The 12,339-nt window shown below is 37.8% G+C and overlaps 1 protein-coding gene across 1 annotated transcript in view; it reads right to left on the bottom strand.

Annotated features, from left to right (window-relative positions):
* Nucleotides 1-12,339, bottom strand: part of Torsin (torsin) — a 69,852-nt gene that overhangs the window by 33,311 nt on the left and 24,202 nt on the right. Inside the window, exon 3 of the mRNA XM_065236183.1 lies at nt 7,046-7,062. Within this exon, the coding sequence (XP_065092255.1) occupies nt 7,046-7,062 (17 nt within the window). The remainder of the gene's footprint in view (nt 1-7,045; nt 7,063-12,339) is intronic.

Here is a 12,339-nt window from a genome sequence, read left to right as displayed (position 1 = left end):
TGAAATTAGCATCTTCAACTATGTAAATCGTTGACTTCACGCAGAAGTAATACTAAACATATAGTCAAAGTACATAACTCTGGATGGGAGCATACCATCAATTACTGTCATTGGTCGAAAGGTACAGTAGTAGCACCTACCCCACCCGTGTCCCCTCGAGATCCTCAAGTCGACGATGACAGGAGCACATATCGTGGTAGGGGTAAACAATAGTTGCTATTTCCAAACCTACGACTGGATGCCTTCCTTTAAATAACAACTGAAGTGCGGTAAAATATCGGTAGAACTGTTTCAAACACATCGTTGGTGCTTGAGCGGTCGGTTTTCATCTCTTTTTGCCAGTGGTGGCGGGGAGGGGGGGGGCACCCCTCACCATCCCTCTCCAAAGGGGGAGTTTGGTAAAGAGATGAAAAAACCGATTTGTACCTTCCTTAAAAGTTGTCCTAGCTCGCTATTCTACTATCTATATACAATTTTCACACTGCACAGTGGTTGAAATAGGCATTTTCGTGCGCTTAATTAATAGCTCCTTTATCATGAAACTAAGAGATATGGTGTCTTCAGAGAAGTGTTTTAATATGTTACTGTGCTTCTTTTGATGTTTTTAGTTAAAAGATTAATCCCCCTAAAAGTGAGATCGAAAATTTATGTTTTCAACTATTTAAGATACAATGTTGGTGTCTTCGACAAAGTTGTAGAAAATTTCTTTTCAAAGAACTTTGCTGAAGACACTTAATTAATACCTTTTTTACTTTTCAAGATATGTGACGTTTATTGCCGACGGTCCCTCAAAAATGGTTTTCTCATCATAAATTTTTGGTCTACATTTTTACGGCTTTGCCATCTTCTAGTAAATTGTAGATAATAACAAAATACACAATATTGTAGAACCCCGCATTGCAGTATCTTCTGTAGAAAAAAAGTTATGGAAGTTTTTGTAGATTTTTAGACCATAATTTAGGAACTTGTAACTTAGCAGGGGGCAAAATGGGGCAATATGCCTATGGTGCATCTGAAACTTTAATAAATTTACTTCAAAATGATGGCAAACATTTGTGAATGTAAGCGATTGTTGGTAAACTATGATTTAAACAAAATAGTGATAGCCGTGCCTAAATGTGCATGCTATTTCATCAGAATTGCCGCACCTAGTGTTAGAGATATCTTGTATACATTATAATGCTACTGTTGAAATCAAGTAAGCCATGACCCAAGACTTCAATAATTTTTCTGAGTCCCTTAGCAACCATCGTCAAGTGAAGTAAAATAACATTGTTTAATCTTAATTATTTGTTGGACATTGAGTGGTTTGAAAGCTCTATTGTGTACACGAATCACGGTAACAGTGCCCAGTTTTCAACTGTATAAATGGCCTCCATCGGTATGTAAAATATCTTAATTTGAAATTTGACTGTCTATGTTTTGGAATTTATGCCAAGAACTATTTTTTAAATCATTCTTATATTCCAGTTGAAATCGATAAACATCAAGCAGAAGAGCTTTTTTTGCGAACGCTAAACAAGTAGCAGACATCACTAAACTAAATCTCACAGCAATCCAACGCTGGTGGTTCAATTCTCAAATCTATAGGATCAGGTTGCGAAATCTATTCAATATCATTTGACAACTATTGTGTTGAGACAGCACGCTTGTTGGTGAAATTATATCCCTGGTACTATCTACCAACAAGTGTCCATAAGGTTCTTATACATGGGTCTTCCATAATTGACAATTTTATGGTAACAATCGGACAACTCTCAGAAGAAGCGCAAGAGGCAAGAAATAAAGATTGGAAAAGGTAGGTACAAGCTTCATGATGTAATTATTTTTTTGAAATATTTTTACCCATCTAACACATACCGAGAATTCAACACCCGAAAGCATTCAAGACAAGCTACGAATCGTGATCTTCTGAACATGCTACTAGTGTCTTCTGATCCATTGATCACAAGTATTCGAAGATGGCCGAAGAAAACCGAAAAACCGGATGACGCGAAAAGCCTTTTGAAAAGTTTTTCTTACGATACTGAGAATGACAACGAAACCAAAAGCGAGGACGACAGCGATTCATGAAATAGACATGTTGAAAAACTTTTATTATCAATTAAATTTAATTTAATTAAATTGAACCCGATTAGCGTGCCGTATTTTTCTACTATAACCAAGAAAAAGTTTTAACACGAAACATACCTTCCAAAAGCTTACATTCACAGATGTTTGCTATCATTTTGAGGTAAATTTATTAAAGTTTCAGATGCACCATGGGTAAATTGCCCCATTTTGCCCCCTGCTAAGTTACAAGTTCATAAATTATGGTCTGAAAATCTACAAAAACTTCCATAACTTTTTTTCTACAGAAGATACTGCAATGCGGTGTTCTACAATATTGTGTATTTTGTTATTATCTACAATTTACTAGAAGATGGCACAGCCGTAAAAATGTAGGCCAAAAAGTTATGATGAGAAAACCATTTTTGAGGGACCGTCGGCAATAAACGTCACATATCTTGAAAAGTAAAAAGATATTAATTAAGTGTCTTCAGTAAAGTTTTTTGAAAAAAAAATTTCTACAACTTTGTCGAAGACACCAACATTGTATCTTGAATAGTTGAAAAATAAATTTTCGATCTCACTTTTAGGGGGATTAATCTTTTAACTAAAAACATCAAAATAAGCGCAGTAACATATTGAGACACTTCTCTGAAGACACCATATCTCTTAATTTCATGATAAAGGAGCTATTAATTAAGCGCACGAAAATGCCGATTTCAACCACTGTGCACTGCCGTACTCTAACGGAACTATCAACTCTATACTTTCATCTACTCCATCTATCGTATAAAAATTACCACTACAGTCTGTTATTTGAAATTAGCATCTTCAACTATGTAAATCGTTGACTTCACGCAGAAGTAATACTAAAACATCTAGTCAAAGTCACTCTTATATATCTTTAAACTGCACCAAAAGCCTGGACTAAAGTTACAGGAACTGCCCTTAAGATCTCTAAAATTTCTCAAAAATCTCTAGATCTAGCTTTTCTTCTTAAAAGTTTCCATAACTTTCCTCAAGTGCTCCTTATTTCCGAAGTACTCTTGACCCCGGTGAAGTTTTCTGAAATTCTAGGGACTTCTTAAAATTTCCTGCAGTTTCTCGGAAGCTAACAGAAGTGGTTCTTAAAACTTTCAGTAAGTTCCCCGTATTTTCAGGATGTTAACTTAAACTGCACCAAAAGCCTGGACTAAAGTTACAGGAACTGCCCTTAAGATCTCTAAAATTTCTCAAAAATCTCTAGATCTAGCTTTTCTTCTTAAAAGTTTCCATAACTTTCCTCAAGTGCTCCTTATTTCCGAAGTACTCTTGACCCCGGTGAAGTTTTCTGAAATTCTAGGGACTTCTTAAAATTTCCTGCAGTTTCTCGGAAGCTAACAGAAGTGGTTCTTAAAACTTTCAGTAAGTTCCCCGTATTTTAGGATGTTAACTTCCCATATCATCCCACAGTTTGTTTATGAAGCTTCGTTGAAGTTCTCAGCATGTCCTTTCATTTCTTAGAACTTTTGTAAAGTTTATACAATTGTTGTGAAGTCAATGGGACTGAAGATCTGGCATTTTGATTTTTTTTTAATTTCTTAAACTTGTTTATGGAAAACGAATCTTCAGAACATTGTAATATTTATAGGTCTTAGAATTACTCAAATTAAATAAATATTAAACTTCAACATTTAATTGATTTGATTGTACAGCGTTTCTTTAAAACTGATTGTCATGTTGTTGTACCCAAACAAAGCATATTTTTAACGCATCTAAACAGATTTCTTATTATAAATCTGGAAATTACCCGTTAAAGCTCTTGCAAAATCAAGGAATTCTATTTAGCCAAATGAGTAGACACTCTGTAATTAAAGAAAGACGAATAAACGTCCAAAAGCTCTCTAGAAGCAACACATTTTCGAATTATTCTAAAATTAGAACAACATGTAGGCATCGATTGGACTATCTGAGCCTACAGAAGAATGATCAATCTTAAAATAAATTTATGCTAAAAAAGTTGAAAATAGTGACTGATAACAATAAAAAGTAGCGGAGCCGGTGGTGTAGTTTTTTTTTTTTCTTCTTTATTTTTGTGATTTTTAGCCGTAGGCTAGTTCATCACATTTGATAATCGAGGGTCAGGCTTAGGGCCTGCCTCGAAAGAAAGCGTTTCAGTCTATCATTACATAACGTACAACTGGCTCTGATTACCCACCAAAAGGGACAGACAACATTTTAAAAAACTTAATGTAAAGTGGGAGTTACAACGGGACTGTGGTGAGGAATGGATGCGCGAACAAGGTAGAGCTCCACCGTAAGAGACAGTGCCCCAGTCCGGCAGAGATACCCCGACGGCAGGAAAATAGGAAGGTGAAAGAACACGGACAGCGCAGCCCACGACGAGAGGGCTAGATTTGGTTGTATAGGTGAGCGTCCTTCAAGAATGCAATCAGCGCAGTCAACGTCGAGGGGTCGTTGCCAAGTAGCTCCCTGATGCTCTCTGGGAGTCGGTGTTGTTCGCGTAGCCTCTGAAACTCTGGGCAGACACACAGCACGTGTTCCACCGAGGCAGGGATGCTGCAGATTGGACAAACCTTGTGGAAGGGTGTCCCACCAAAATTGTGGGAAATCCTCGCATGGCCGGTCCGGAGTCTTGAGATAATCCGCTGGTCTTTGTACTTGTGGCTGTCTTGCCAAGGTCGTACGGTTTCTTTGATTTTTCTCAGGAGGGTGGTGCGTGACTGAAACCATTCCTCCTGCCAGGCTTCCATGATGATAATCGCAATCCAACGCCTGACGTCTAGGAGTGGTACGTTCCTGGTGAAGCGGGGTCCGGATGGACCAGATCCCGCCAGCCTGTCCGCTGCCTCGTTTCCAGGAACACCGCAGTGCCCGGGAATCCACGTAAAAACGGTGCCGGTGGTGTAGTAGTCTCATAGCCACCCAGATCCATGTTTATGTCACTACCCTAAAATCTATCGTATATCACAGTTCCAAGTGTTTTCGGAAAAACGCGGAGTTGTAAGATCAGTTTCATGGATAAACCACTTTTACGGATGCTCCGGATCTTCCCATGGCCATCTGGGTCCGTGTCTATGTCTCGACCCCAAATTATTTCTTATATCACAGATCCTAATGTTTAAAAAAAACTGCGAAGCTCTAGGACCAGTTTCGTGGATTGACCACTTTTACGGATGTTCCGGATCTTCCGGATGTCTGTTCCGTTGTCTCCTAAATCCATATATAGGAACCATGACTGTATTCTGGCTAATTATGAACATTTGTTCCCATTAATCTAAATTATAGATGTTAAGCCACTTGCAAAACCCATAAACACACTTTTAAAAATAACGTGTAAGCATTCGTTTCGCGTAGACGACCCTATTTTCAATATGTTTAAATTCAAAATAATCTTCAGGCCCTAGGAATTCTAGAGGTAGGGGAATTTACGTATTCTCGGCAACCTAAGCAGCGACCTTCTTTCTATAGCCTTTTTCTCTAAGGAACGCACACATATGCAGTATTGGTTTGTTTACAATCTTTTGCTGCCAGCTGCTCTAATAATTTCAGTCGAAAGAATTGTCAAAAACTGTTTTGAAACGCTTTTACAAAGCTCCAATCTTCTCTAGTGAGAGCGAGTATTGTCGGCAACCAGTTTTTCTTCGGCAACCGTTCCATTTGAACTGCATGTAAATCTGCTGTTCTATTATCGGCAACTCGAAATCAGCTACAATTTGTAGTGCGTGTGTTGCATTTCAAGAAAACCTTGCTAGATTGCTTTTTCTCAGTGGTAAAAATATAATCAAATTGAAGCTGAAAGCATAAAGAATCGTTTGCATGCATTCAGCGAAGTGTTTTTGTAAGAAAATTCAGTGAAAATAATGTTTCAATTTGGGTTGCCGAAAATAGTCTGGCATGCCGAAGCCGTCATTTCCCCTACCACAATTTTTGAATTTCGTCAAGAAATGGCTAAGCTATGCCATTGCAAACTTGCCGTTACACGTTTTTCGGAGGCATCTTATTTCGGAGTGTTTAAATGGTAAAATGGCAGAGCGGTCAAGTGGACCAGTGGGAATTTTGTTCGGTCTTTTGTGGTATGGCCTTTTTGGTACTTCGGCCTTAGATTATTTCTGTCTTCTGTGATCCGGTCTTTTGTGATTCGACCTTTTGTAGTAATAAATAATAATTTACATATCAGAAATGCTCAGCCTGCGTGAAGGAGCCGATTTAATCATTAATCATTAGTCTATTAGTCTATTAACAACCAATCGTTTGAGGCTTACTGAAGTGTTGGGAGCAACACCGCTGGGCCTACCGATTGCCCCTGGAGAAAAGTGCGATCGAGAGAGTGACGGACCGATTTGACTCATACAGATAGGGAAAATAAAAATTAGGACTGTCAGTCATCGAGATCAAGTTCATCATCATAGTTCAGTTCGAAGGTTTATTAAAATTGTCACAGTTATTTGAAATTCTTAGTTCTAAATTTGTTATTCTAAATGAAAATATAAATAAGGTCTTTTCAACATGAATTAATTAAAACTAAAATAAATACTATTGTACGTACAGCAAACAGATAAAATTCGACGGCTACAGAGGTTAAAATCACGCATAAAAACAAGTAGCACGAGGGAAATTTGTCTACAGGAGGTAAACTATCTGTAAGTGAAAAATTATGTTATTTTCTAATCAGAATTATCTAATAAAAACTATTTGTAGCTTTGATCTGCTCAAAACGAACATGAAGTGTCATATAGGTGATATTTTCCACTAAGGGAGATTATAATATTTGTAACTCTTCACTTTAGTAACGTCAACCTCCATGTCCAGCGGGAGAAATTTATAGACTTTTAGAATATCACTGTAGAATTATTTTGTGAAAATGATCAGATTTCACCGCAGATAAATTATTTTAGAAGGGTTCTGTTTTTCATGATAAAAATTAGAAAAAAAGGAAAAAGGCCGACTTTCCTTTTATCTACCAGTGTAAATAATGCTATATGTATGTACTCACCCGATGTTCCATGGAAGCTGAAAATATAAAATAAAGAAAATAATTAGCTAAATTTACTCAAAAGTAAACAATATGCCAGAGATGGGTCGCACGTTTGTGATTTTTCATCACTTTTTAATATATGTAGAATGCTTACGTTAAATCCAAGTGAATTTTCAGTTAGCCCATTTTAAAATAGGACTATTAATTTCAAAATAGCAGATTTTTAGTGATGTATGTATGTATGTGTGTAAAGGAAACCACTCATTGTTGCAGGCACAACCATTAGACAGTGGACTGTCCACCTCGTACGACTTGATCAAGTACAACACCTGATGGTATTTAATTTACCATTGCACACTGGGCCAGAATTGCAATCTAGCGGAGCAAAATTAATAACTCCGAAACGAAGCATTTCCGCGACTTGGGGTCTTCGGTAAAGTTTTTCATCATAATAATGACCATCTATTGACATAAAAAAATAGTTCAAAACTCTTCCGCAAAGATGGCACCACAATATAACTTCTTTCTCTGACGTTTTGGAGACATTTAAACAATATATTTAAAATAAAATACTCATTTTCATATTTTTCTGTAATTCCATATAACTCGAAAACAGTGGGCTACGGACAAGGTTGCAAAGACTCATTTCAGCTAAAATAATGTTTTTCGGAATAATAAAACCAAAAGATGGTATGATGGCATGTTTTACTTGTAACTTACAAGAAGAGGTTACAAAGTATGCGTTGGAAACATAAAACCTGTAAATTTTGCTTTCTATGAGTCACAATCAGCGATTTGCTGATCGCTGAGTGAGTGAGTGAGTGAGTGAGTGAGTGAGTGAGTGAGTGAGTGAGTGAGTGAGTGAGTGAGTGAGTGAGTGAGTGAGTGAGTGAGTTTGTGAAAAATCGCTGATTGTGACTCTCATGAAGTGAAATAAACAGGTTTAATACGTCAAACACATTCTTTGCAACCTCTTCTTGTATCCTACCAATTCAAAATTTGATCATGGCATCTAATTATTTCATAATTTAGAAAAACATTGTTTTAGCTGAAGTGAGTCTTTGCAACCTTGGCTACGGAGTGTTGACTTCTTCAGAAGATAGTTTATTTTACCAAGTGGTCAAGTCTTCAAACGCCATTTCAATGCAATAAAAAAATAGAAAAAAAATATGCTCCACTAAAATGATGAAATCTCAAAAACACCATAATAAACCTCTCTCAAATTTTGATATTTTGTTTATCAAGTATTTTTTCGCTGAAAATGTCAGGTAGCGATTTTTTGCGCTTTGGGAGATATTTAAGTTCAAAAATTGTTTTTTCAACAATATCTTTAAAATTTGAAGCTTATGTTTTTTTCACAAAAGTTATTTATTTAATGCCTTTGCATAAGAGAAAAATATAACATTATATCGTTGTCAGCGAAAAACCGAAACAGAAATAAAAAAACATATTTTCGTAAAAAATAATCTTTAACTTCATATAACTCTGAACCAGTAGGCTGTGGAAATTTTACGTCTTCAAAAGAGTTGTTTATTTTGTCAAAGTAAACAACTTTGCCGAAGACATCAAGTCTCCAAAACGTCAGAGAAAAAAGTAAGATGGTGGTGTTATCTTTGCGGAAGAGTTTTGAACTATTTGTTCATGTCAATAGATGGTCATTATTATGATGAGAAACTTTACCAAAGACACCAAGTCGCGGAAATGCTTCGTCTCGGAGTTATTAGTTTTGCTCCGCTAGATTGCATTTCTGGCCCAGTGTGGCATTGTATGAAGGGCCAAAAATGGAGGGCGAACCTGTAAGCAGAGACACTTACGCTAAGTCCGCGGGATCAAAGAGAATCTTCTTTCAACAACAAAATCCTACAACCCGGTAATGTACAAGTCATCGCGCTAGGGGATGTCCCAATGAGTGAAGAAGAAGATCCCGCCTTCAATTCACGATCTGTTAACTACATAAATTTGGAAATTCCACTCTCCCCATCCAAATCGCTTCAATCGGTTGGACCGTCCCATACCCAGCATATAATGTGTCATATGATAATGGAATGAATGTTAAGAGAACAATAAAGGAAAGATCTGACCCGATATGTTGCAAAGGAATCCATGACTTCACGGTGATTTCGAAGAGCTCCCATAGATTAGAGGACGATTTATATCCTTCTGCAGATAAAAAAAAAAAAAACTACCGTCTCTGAAAGACTCTCGATAGAACTACACGGTGAACCGGCCTCCCAGGAGGCAATGCAATTCGTAGGTACACTTAAAACCGCTAGTTAAAAAAAAACACAGCCGTTCGAAGAAACGGATCCAATAAACGTCACTCTTGCGAAAGCATACCCGTCGTCATCAAACGGCAAAAAAATAGAAAAAAAGGAATCGGTGGGCAATTTTGTGATACGGAATTTCCACTGAAAATCAACCGGGAATGCACGAATTTCGCCACACCCAACTGCGAAACACGTTAAAAAGCACTTTTGGAACACTTTCGATCGAAAACACTTAAATTTTTTTTTTCAAAAATAGTTGCGAACGAACCAACATCATAAACTGAAATTAAAATTTTCACTCGCGATGAAACAAATTTCTGGTCCGAGAGAAAAAATCAAACAACGCAGATAGCGCCAAATCTTCTGATGCTTGCAAACATGATGAATCATGTTTCCTTTCTCGATTCTAAAACTTCTCGGAAAGCGAGAAAATCTCCACACGTATAACCGTCCGGGAGGCAGAGTGCCAGCGCTGATCAGGCAATTGCAGCCGAAAACTATGAAAACGAACGCACGCACAAAACAGAGAGCAAACTTTAAACACCACCGTATCCGAAGGGGTTCGAAACTGTACTCTGAATTAGCAGATTTTTAGTGATGGGCCCAATCTTAGATCCATAGGCCAACATTAGAGCCATTTCCCTTATAAGCTTATTGCGAGCTCTCAACTAAGTTTTAACATTTGGGCTGTGTTTCATTTGGTGAGTTTTCACTTGGATTCTAAAGATAGAAAATTCTTAAATAAACCTACTATTCTACCAGACTTATTTCTATTTCAGACAAGGAATCAATTTTGGCAAACACCTTTTCGAGAATCACACGATCAACAACAGATAGATTTTTGAACATAATAATTTATTTTCTTAAATTTAAGTGAGGGTTCTCTAAATGGAACACAGCCTTGAGTGTTCGAAAGTGAGTGCAAGGAAGAGCACTAAGCAGCAGCATTTAGCACTCCTGTGGGATACAAGAATAGCAAGGAGTACTGGCCAGTGGAACGCTTCCTGGATTTGGAACTTAGGCACCGGAATGCTGGACGTGGTACGTACTCGATACCTCCACCTCCTTTACTCGATGTGTTCATTTTTGATCATTTTTGAGACTCATCGAGACGGGGGGAGACAAAACAAACATAAACTAATAAAGAGAGACAAAAGACAAATCTAGATAAACATTTCAAAATGTCCTATCTGCATTGATCGATTCTCTTCATCGACTTTCTCTTTCGTCAATAACTCAGCTGCAGAACCTTTCCCTGTTGTATTTGACGTTTTGGACGCTAGATAAGAACCTCCTTTATCAAACTATTTATGTGGTAGAATTAGCGCGAAATCTGTTTACATAGCAGTGGTTATGAAAAGAGATAGTCGATGAAGAGAATCGAACCAAGCAGATAGGACCATTTGAAAAGTTCATCGAGAAATGAATTAAATTCATATAGGGGAAATGGCTCTAATGTTGGCCTATGGATCTAAGATTATGCCCATCGCTAAAAATCTGCTATTTATCAATTTTATCAAGATGAACGCGTCATTGGGACGGTACTAATGGATATTTTTGGTCGCTATTGAAAATTTAGTCGATTGCTGAATTTATGTATGGGCCCAAATTAGAGGCATTTAGGCCGACATTACATCCATTTCCCATACCTGCTAGACATTTGCAGAAACACAAAAATCGACTGCATAAAGCAAAGATCGCGAGTTCCCAACACGTCTCTGATTGGGATAAAGGTTGGGCCTCGAGGGTATTCAATAGTTTTTTTTTTTAAATGTGATGTGATGTGATGTGAATGGAACCCACCATCAGTGCAAGAATTACCAATGTCTGCAGATACTTTACCGGTTGTAAAGTTCTGCCTGATGTTTTAGATGGCCATCTGTAATCACGTGACAAGGGACTGGCACATCCACGGACCCTCGTCCAGTCAACAAATCCTTTGATACCCTATCTCGGGATATTGTTTGACGAAAAGCTCCTATTCCGTTTGTATGTGGAGAAAACCGCCTTGATTAGGTGTCTGTATCCGTTCAAGGGTGAACAAACTGGCTGTTAACAAACAAATTATAGCACCTGCGATCCTCTACGCAGCTCCGATGTGGGAATCATGTGCACAGACTCACAGGAACAAAATCCAGGTCACTCAGAACAGAGTGCTGAGGATGATCCTTGATTGCCCCTTTGACACAAGAATTCCAGACCTCCACCAATAGGCGAACGTTCCAAAATTAGATTTCAAAACTGATGACATTAAGACTAGGTTTGTGCAGAAATGCAATACATCAGAGCATGCTTTGATAAGCAATTTGTATATAGTTGGTTAGGTGTAGATAGTAGTTTTAGGTTAGTTGTAGTTGCAAATAGTAGTTATAAGTAGTCTCTGAAACAGGCCTGATAGGACTAGGAACTGTAATTAATAATAATTGAAATTTCAAAAGAATTAAAGTTCAAAATGCACATCTGTGTAACTTGCTAATTTATAACTGAGTAAACCAAACAAATACAAGAAATAAAGATCATTTAAAGTACAAAAAAAGTGAACGTGATCAGTTGCAATTCCATTAGCTGTGGAGACAGTCGTCACAACTATTATTTTTTTCTTTATTTTTGTGAATTTTAGTCATTGGGTTGTTCTTTACTTTGCAGGAAAAATATCAGAGGTATAAGGCCTGCCTTGAAAAAAAAACGTCACAGTTGGAATTTACAGAGTTTTGGTTGGATGACATTTGAATTTGGGAAACACAGAAGAACAAACTAGGCCATTGACATTGAGTTAACTTATTGACTAATCCGAACAAGGCAGAGCTCAACCGTGGAAAGCGGTGCCCCGTTCGGTAGAGATGCCCCGACGGCCGAAAGGAAGGAATCAAACATTTAAAAACAATCCAGCGTCATTCAGGAAGGAGATCAGGGTAGCCAGGATCGAAGGTTCGTCGCCCAGTATGCCGCCGATATTCCCCGAAAGGCCGTAGTGTTGCCGCACGAGCTCGTACTTTGGACACACGCAGAGGATATGCTCGACGGTGGCTGGAATATTACGAAGCC

This window comes from Ochlerotatus camptorhynchus, unplaced genomic scaffold (genome assembly GCF_037179485.1).
Source record: "Ochlerotatus camptorhynchus isolate MF236.1 unplaced genomic scaffold, CSIRO-AGI_Acam_v1.1 ptg000531l, whole genome shotgun sequence".
Classification (NCBI taxonomy): Eukaryota; Metazoa; Arthropoda; class Insecta; order Diptera; family Culicidae; genus Ochlerotatus; species Ochlerotatus camptorhynchus.
Note: the sequence above shows the minus strand (reverse complement) of the source record. Positions and strands in the feature narration are given on the sequence as shown.